Raw genomic sequence first — 9003 nt, 5'->3', positions numbered from 1 at the left:
CTAAGGATACAAAGCACTTCATATCTTTACTTCAACATGTAATCTACGGTCTACCAAGTACCAGCACCTCAATTTTTACCGGAACACCATTTCTAACCCGATTAGATGGACCAAAACGGATCCCAACAAAACACGAAGCCGAGCGGAAGCTCATTACATATGCCACACACATGCAACGGAAGAGCACATCCCTTCTTCGAACTTGCGGGAACGAAACTGGTAACATTTCATAAGCCTATCCACGGACAAAGAGGACAAAACACTGAGGAAGGTTCTGACCATATACAACATTAGCGACATAAATGAGGTACCATGTTTTCTCAAGTAATAAGCTCGGACAAGGTGCAACTAAAAATTGTTAATTCGGGCATTTGACATCGTACAACAGATTCCTGCAGCTAGCAGACTAAGCCCAACTGCATTTTAAGTTATTATGCATAGTCGGATCCTGTGCTACAAACTACAAAAATTACTAAGAGACATGCTAAACCGCCAAACCCAGTGCTTGAGGAGAAGGCCTTCCGAAGCTCCAGACATGAAATGCCTCTAGAGACAGGATCGAAACGAGAGAACCTAAAACTTGAAATCCTTTTTCTTCGACTTCCCATCTTTTTCCTGCATTTTCCGTTTCCTCTTTTTCTCGTTCTGCATCAATCCATCACATCGTTAGATCCTTGACAAAACTCAAAATACAAGGGGAAACAGGAACGATGGACACTAGATAAGAGGGAACTTGGTCAACAAAAACATTAGGTAGGAATGACACAATTGGCATGCGTGAAAAATACGGTAAAAGAGGACAATTGTTCTGAACTCTCGTTACATCTACATCAAAACACTCATCAAGGTATGTTCAGGGATGGAGTGTGTTCTACTGTCAAACGAAAAACAACTGGATAATTAGCAATTGGCCCAAAAGAGTGAAGAACTCTAATGATTTTCCACACAATTTGACCACTTTATCCATGAGCAAGCAAAATGTCCATAGGAACAAAAGCGGAATTAAGAAATACCAATGTGTATAAAGCTTTCATCTACTTGAATAAAACTAAACGGATCGTATTAGCTATCAGAAGAGAAAGCCCTGTCAAAAAAAAAAAAAAAAATCTAACTTGACGTCATAGAGGCAAAGATCAACATAGCCAAATGTAATGATAGAAGATGATAATCATGAAAGCACTATAGTCATCAGACTGCTTTTGCAAGTCTGTCTGAAGACCTTCCCAGAGGACACAGAAGAGTCAAAACTTAGCTCAAATAATCTGGCGCATGTCGCCACTAGAGCTATAAGTAGGACGGGCTTCAACTTTCCTAACCATGGACCAATTACTTGATAGCATGAGGTATGTAATTCACAGCCAAAAAACATCGGTTCAAGACAATCAGCCATGCTGAACAAACTCAAAAACCTGGAAACAAAACTAACCTCTGCAACCATGTCGCTGAAATCCTCTCGCTGGCTCCGCAGCTTCTCCTCCTCCCTTGCCTCTTCGTACCTGATGAATACACTTGGTTAAAGCCCTCTGCATGGAACTTCTAATTTGTGCCACTTAAAAATATTATATTCTTACTTTGCAGCCAAAACATTATCCATGACTTCCAATTCTTCCGGCTGAAGGGTGACATCGACTTTATCCGTTTTTTGTCCTCTGAGTAAATCAACCTATCAAAAGATCAAAATTTTAAAAGTCAGATTGCAGAGGCAATGGCAAAGGACAAAAGGAACATTATAAAGCAGGCATCACTCTGAACAAAAAAAATCATGTGTGCATAGTAAATTGAGCAAGAATGTTGATGCAAAGGAGTTGCCTTACCCTTTTAGCTCCTGCCTTGTCCTGAGTGCCACCTGTGTTCACCACATAACTGCATGCAGAAAGCAGGAATTACCACAATAATCACCATCATGGGATAATAAAACAGATGAGCGCATCTGAGAAATGCATACGTATGCGCTGTTCCAAGCAAGGTCCCTGGAGCTATCTTCTCTTCCTTCTGCTCAAGTACCTGCAGCCAAAGAACATGGATGAGGACAAACAGCATGCGTGCTACTTGAATTTTGCTGCAAGAAACTGATAAAACCAAAAATAAGAACTCACTGTGTAAAGAGGCCTATCAGCCTCCTTCCTCTGCTGCTTGCGAAGGTCGATTACATCAGGTGTCTCCACACCAGTAGGAGTGCTGATGAACAATCATATTAATCATGAGAAAAAAAAAAAAAAACTCGAACCTAAGAAATAGCAACATGTTTTTGAGCAACCACTTGGAATTTCTAGACGTAAAGAGTTCTTAGTTCTGCACAATTGCCCACATATAAAGAACAGATCAGTGTACCTTGAAAGACTATCTACAGACTCAATGCCTGCTTCCAACTCCTCTTCCTCAATCTCCTCCTCCACTTCCTCCTCCTCTTCCTCTTCCTCCTCTTCCTCCAAATCACCCCAATGCTTAGTCTTATCTAGGGGCTCCTCCTACAGTAATTAAGCATACCACAAAATGGTTAAAAAATATTCTAGTTACATGATGCATGATAAAATCAGTGAACACAAACTTTGAAAAACCAAATGATAGGGGGGGCCAACACAAATTCCATCAATTCAATCACCAGCTTCAGATAGGTGAAATAAGTTCAAGGGACATACCTCATAATTAGGTTGCTCTTGCTGTTGAACACCAAAGACATCACCATACAGAGGCCGGCCAAACTGAGTAAAGAAATAATAGTGTCAGAGACTAGTGACTTGGGTTCGAGTTACTAGATCACTCAAGGAAAGTAGTAGATTTACTTCATCAACAGGGGGCTTGCCCCAGCCACCAGGGTGGTAACCAAAGCTAGCTCCAGGTGGAATGGGAGCGTTGAGTCCAGGAATTTTCAACTGTGGATATGATGGTGGAGGGCCATATCTCTACAAGAAAAGGAGTCAGTTTTATAGGGGAAAGACTAAATACAACGAACAACACAGATTTAACACTATTAATCAATAAACTTATCTGCCACCCAACCTGCATGTTGATAAGCCAAGGAGGAGGAGCACCCTCAGGCATGCCAAGGGCCTCTTTCAACTCATGTGATAACATCCCAGGTTTCATTTCCCGCAGTTTCACCTGTCAAAAAATTAATAGGGAAAACCTTCAGTCCAGGAATATTGCAGAGTGATCCTATATATTAGGAATCAATGAGGATCCTACATGATAACTACAAGAAGAGCAATGGCAGTACTGATCAAACACAGAAAACAACCAATTCCAGTAACATAGGTATGTCCTTTTAAAAAACCAATTATGTTTATGGATGTAAAGGAGTATGCTGCACGGACATTTTCAAGAAAGACACTGGCACAAACTCAATAAGCAGAACCAAAAACAATCTACAATTGGAAATCCGAACTCACATCTCTCTAAAAGGATATGTTGCTCCTAACCCCATTCACCCATAAAAAAGGACTTCAGTACTGGTTACTGCATTAGCTTATCACTCATGTTTCTCCATCCAAAGCTAGTTCTACAAATTTCACTTTGATTTGCCACATGACATGTCACCACATACAACTAGTAAACAAAGATGGAGGCATTTTAGATAGCACATCACACCTCAAATTCTTTTCCTTCGAAATATAGGTCACCGAGGGTGGTCAGCTTTGGCTTCGTCTGGTACTTGAAGAATGCATCATGCAGAACCTACATAAGAGGAAAATCAGTCCCACAACAAAAGTTAAATGCACATACCAGCCATAAAACTCAGGCTGCCAAGCAACATAACTAGGGATATGAGACCAAAAAGAAAAGGCAAACCTGATAGTCAATATCCATTTTCCCCATCTTCGGCTGCATGCGCTCACGTTGCTTTTGCTTCAATTTCTTACTATCTTCTTTCTCAATGTAAGCCTGCACCATAGCCACAATTAAAGAAAGACTTAACATCTCCATCTCATGGTCATCAAAAGATTGGAACAAAACAGAGTCAAGCTTAAAATTAATCAGACGGTCAAATAAAGGCTTCCCCTTCCCACCATCCTCTCCCAAGTCAGACCCATTACTTTTTTCTTTTTTCTTTTTTTTGTTTGGGGGGGCAGAGAGAGAGAGAGAGAGAGAGAGAGAGAGATTCAGGTGTCCAGAGCACCATATTGAACTGAGTTCAAGCTTCAAAATATGGTATTCTAGCAGCTCACAAACCTAACTATGTAATCGCATTGTTACATATTTAACTTATCCATTTACAAATTTTAATCATCCATGTATCAATTTCTAAATACAAAACCTTAAGTACAACATCATTATACGATTTCATTGTACTTATAATACTCAAGCTGAAGCTTACACTGAGCTTAGGATATTTCTTAAACAATATGTAGTGAATTGAATCAAGCTCAAGCTTATGAAGCAATTTACCAAGTCATGACCAAGAGTTTGAGTATCTAGCATCCCATATTTGAGTACATTAGACTTGAGTTATAAGTAGTATGAATATATTTGGTTCAGTCATGCCTGAACCTAAGACCAAAGTGTACTGGCAAAAAAATAAAAATTATGACGGAATACAGCAAATAATTTTCCCACTTGCTCGTTATTTGTGAAATGACCTGTCTTAAAAAGACTCATATATCCTCGAAACATCCATGTGCAATATAAGTAAATTGGAAATGATGCAACAAAATTACATTCAAATCAGTTACAATATTCTAAAATATGGCAAGCTCAATGCTCAAACAAGTATGGAGTCAAACAAGGTAATTGACTCGGTACAAATATGGGGAAAAAAAACTGTATGAAGAGGTCACTATTGCAAATCAGTATACAAACAGGGAAACTATATCTCTCTTTAATTACACCGTCCACTACCTACTAAAAAGAAACAAAATTTCCCTAAAAGTCAGAATGCCTTGACCACGCCAAAAATTGGGAGAATTTACAAAGAATACCTGTCTTATTTTTTCGATTCCAGTTGCAGCAATAAAATCAGGAAGCTGAAAAGGCTGTTTCTCGATACCACGCTTTCCCTGTAAATTGAACATTTGATTTGATTAGATACAATGATAATAATCTGTATAAAAGTTCATCTTTTATGCTCACTTGTTAACGTATACATAAAAGAATCTCAACTCAAGCTTAAACCACAATGTGAAGGCATCTGAAATTCAGACCGAAAAATGAATTAGCAATTTTACAAACAACTCCATCATGTCCACTATGCAAAATGTTATTGGCAGACAGATGTCTCCACCACTATAGTCAATGCCACACAACTGCCTAAAACAACAGATCACACCACAGGTGTCTACATCCCCACTCAGACTAGCAGATATATTCAAAAAGGAACCAAATCTAAGGCCCCATGGCGACTACCCACCAGTTCAGGCTCCATGATGATCACAGCCAGTCCCCTGCAAGAACCAGATGTATACACATAAGAGAGACCTTATCGACTATATCTTCCCTCACCCTCTACCCTTCACCCCTCATCATATGTACACTAAGCATGCATTCACGCTTATCAAGTTTTCAAAAGAACTAACCTGCAGAAATTTTCTTTTCTGACACCAATGACGAGGCACTGGAACGGTATTACGGTATGATTTTAGAAAAACCAGTAACTTTGGATCTGCTGCTGTAGCATCCCATATCTGAGTGCAAATGAGGATTTAGCAAAACAATAGTTAGGCTATGGATGAATTACAACCGCCATAAGAAGGCAAATGGTGACATACTGAGCAAACCCATGGAAATTGTAACATCTAATGAGAGAACGCAATTTGTTAAAAGTAGTTAGGAGTATCATTAATAACTACTACGAGATTGGATGCAATACAGATTTCAAATAATAAGCTTACTGTAAACAGAAGAATGTGAGAGGTGGGCAACACTCAGGTAGAACTTCGATTTTTCGGAAGATTCTATGTTCAAAATGAGAACTACTAGATAAGGGAAAAAAGTAACTGTTTGGTACTTTGGTAGGAAACATCAAGATATGATAGTGTAAACTTTAATCCATCCCCAGCGTAATTCGATTTTTTTGAAGATCTTATGCTCGAAATGAGAACTACTAGATAAGGGAAAAAATTAACTGTTTGGTACTTTGGTAGGAAACATCAAAAGATGATGATGTAAACTTTAATCCATCCCCGGCATATCCTTACGTAAGGACTAGCATTTAGCAAGCAAAAATGTCCCCAAGTTCCAAGATTTTATAATACAAACCCCAAATTTTAAAAGATTTCATGATCCGATAGAAGGCTACTAGATGGGGCAAAAAAGCAGTTTCCTGTACTTTGGCAAGAAACAGCTACGAATGACACAATGAAAAGTTTGATCTGTAAACTGCATATCTGTACATATGGATTTGCATTTAGCATGCAAAGATGTCCTTGAGTTCAAAAATTACCATTTAACAACTAATCCAAACACTGGAGATTCCTTCAAAAGTAATCTATACACAGAGATTATCAATTCTTACCTCAACAACATCAGGTCTTGAGCAAATCTGTTTCAGTTCAGCAATCTTCATTCGCCTTTGAAGCTGGAATATGGCATCAATACATTTGTCAACAAATGAAATCATAAAAGCCACGATATCTAGGTTAAAGATCAGCTCATGGTGTCAATATAATGATATTGACCAGAGATGTACCTTTTTTTTCTTATTGGACGTGCCTTTCTCCTTCTGTTGGTTATCTTGCTCTTCCTCTTCAGAGTCCGAATCATCCTTCTTTTTTATGGTAGCATTTTGAGCATCCTCATCCTTGGTACCGTTGTCCTAGATTACAAACCAACTTACCAAGCCAGTTAATGGCACAGGTAAAAACAAAACACATCCAGTCAACCAACAAATTGAGCATTTACCTCGGATCCAACAGCTTCATGGAAACTAAATTTCTCAAAGACCTTTCTGAACTCATCGTCCAACCCATCATCCAACTCTGCCTTCTCAGGAACATACTCCACCTCAACTTTCTCCACGATCTATGTTATAAAAAGAAGAATTATCACCAAAAATACACAAACAAAAACATAAAGCATCTACTTAAGCTAAATTTCCTCTGAAGCTACGGTTATAGCTGGTCTTATATGCAATCGACCGTAAAAAGAAATTTCCCTTGAAGCATACAGTTGGAATAGACTTATCCATGACCATCATCAACTCTGGTCATTATTGCCATCCAATGTTGTGAAAAAATGAACATGAAAAATTACCATGAACAAATAGGATGTAGTATACATAACCTAAAGTAGGTTCCATTTGTTTCGCGGAAAATGAATGATTTCGAAAACATTTTTCTAAAAATGATTGCTGCCATCTCTTACAAAAATGACTGAATGAAAAATATTTTCATTACCCTGGCCTGGGGCTAAGATAACTCAAATGGGAGAGCTGCATTATGGATGACCTTATTGCACAGTTCAGAGAGCACTTGTGTATGCGATGCAAGTGAACTGAATAAAAAAGCTATCGTAAAGTTTCATTGTTCGTTCCATCATCGACCCTATGTTTCTACAATGGCCCAAGAACACGCTCATTCTTCAGCCATAGAGAAACTTTTGAATTGCATAGCGTAAATTTTTTTGCATTAGTCAATTATGTCCAGCGATATAAGTGATCATTTTAGAAAAATAGTTTTCAAATCATTCATTTCCTCCAAAACAAACAGAGCCTAGATGCCAATTTATTTTCCTCTTCTTAAAGTGTAAGAGGATAACGCAGATTCAGATTAAAAAACCCAAACCCAACCAGAAACCTGTTTGTCCTGTTAAACCAACCTGAACAACCGCCATAGCACTGTCCTCCCCTAATAGTTGATAAAAGAGAGAGGCAAAGGAAAAAAAGCATCTAGCGGTGCATTCTTCTGTGCAAGCTATTCACTCATGGGGAATGCAAAATAAGCTAGAGAGCCTATTCAATCACTTTAACTACAAAGCAAGAGCACTATGCACTTTCTAGTTTTCGTTCGGAAGTTTCTAATGTGCATCCACCACTAAATATCACTGCCAACGCCCGGAAAGCAAAACACTTCTTCTGTACTATCTTCACAAACGTAAGCCATCCTAGATTGGCGTAAATCATTACAAGCCACCAGCCTAAGACAGATTCCTCAAACTAAACAAACACACGGCTCCTGCAACCTAAAAGCATGCGAAGACAGCAGCAATCGACAATCCAAAACCCTAGGGAGCCGGAAAACGAGAGCGGAGAGCCGGGGGGCAACCTGCTGGGGATCGGCGTTCTCGTTGCCGCCCTCGTCCGCCGCGTCGTCGCTCTCCCCCCCGGTGTCGGCGGCGGCGTCGGCGGCCCGGGCGGCCTTGTTGCTCTTCTTCTGCTTCCGCCTCCGGCGGCGGCGCTCGCTCTCGCGGGACTTCCTCGCCGCGGCGCCGGCGGCGGGGCGGCCGGCGGCGGCGGGGCCGGCCGGATCCCCGTTGGCGGCGAGGCCGTTCTGGTAGGGAACCGTCTCGGCGGTCATCGGCGACGGGGATTGGGGGATCGTTCGTTCCTCTCTCTCTCTCTCTCGTTCTTGCAGAGCGAGATGGGAAGAAGGGAGAGGAGAGGAGAAGAGAATCGCGAGAACTGATGAGGAGGAGGGAGAGAAGCGGTGATGATTAATAGGCCTACTGGGCCAGGATGAGGTCATGGGCCGAGGGGCAAAGATGGCCCAAAAGTCTACTTCCTTTTTTGGACCCAAAAAAAAAATATATATAAATGGATGGCGCTATTTCCATCCCTTGTGTGACTAAATTCGTCCAATTAGCAAAATCGTCCTCTATTATTAAATTGCAACTTGAATTTATGGTCCCGGATTTATTTACTTTCCTTTTTTGTAGTATGTTGATATCTATGCAGGATTTAGTTATCGTGATTAAGAGTTTTATATGTTTAGCTTTTGTTTATTGCGGATTTTTCATGTTTATTAAAGGCGATATTTTTATGTTGTTGTTTGATATGGAAAGAGAAATCTTCAAGAAATTTATTTCTTTTCTAAAGTAGATGAAATTTAAATAATTCAAAACATTGCGTAAAGT

At 39.9% G+C, this 9003-nt stretch overlaps 1 protein-coding gene across 1 annotated transcript; it reads right to left on the bottom strand.

Annotated features, from left to right (window-relative positions):
- Positions 1-202: 202 nt before the first annotated feature.
- On the bottom strand, positions 203-8536 carry LOC104441040 (splicing factor 3B subunit 2). Its single transcript, XM_010054043.3, has 18 exons — positions 8196-8536; positions 6835-6954; positions 6623-6748; positions 6449-6511; positions 5511-5618; positions 4917-4994; positions 3790-3882; positions 3589-3675; positions 3001-3102; positions 2784-2903; positions 2640-2702; positions 2332-2468; positions 2097-2178; positions 1946-2004; positions 1815-1863; positions 1572-1663; positions 1427-1496; positions 203-645 (listed from the first exon to the last, which is right to left on the bottom strand). Exons 1-18 carry the CDS (start codon positions 8445-8447, stop codon positions 574-576), a joined length of 1773 nt encoding a protein of 590 aa, XP_010052345.2. The 5' UTR covers positions 8448-8536; the 3' UTR covers positions 203-573.
- Positions 8537-9003: the final 467 nt, after the last annotated feature.

The sequence above is a fragment of the Eucalyptus grandis genome, chromosome 4 (genome assembly GCF_016545825.1).
Source record: "Eucalyptus grandis isolate ANBG69807.140 chromosome 4, ASM1654582v1, whole genome shotgun sequence".
NCBI lineage: Eukaryota > Viridiplantae > Streptophyta > Magnoliopsida > Myrtales > Myrtaceae > Eucalyptus > Eucalyptus grandis.
This window is presented reverse-complemented; position numbering and strand designations above follow the sequence as displayed.

What these genes read in the sequence shown, in the direction of transcription:
- LOC104441040 (XM_010054043.3), bottom strand. Translation starts at nt 8,447, where the DNA reads ATGACCGCCGAGACGGTTCCCTACCAGAACGGCCTCGCCGCCAACGGG. An exon ending in CGTCCAATAAGAAAAAAAAG is followed by an intron (nt 6,512 to 6,622) that starts GTACATCTCTGG and finishes GCCATATTCCAG; the next exon opens with CTTCAAAGGCGAATGAAGAT. An exon ending in GAATCGAAAAAATAAGACAG is followed by an intron (nt 3,883 to 4,916) that starts GTATTCTTTGTA and finishes GCTATGGTGCAG; the next exon opens with GCTTACATTGAGAAAGAAGA.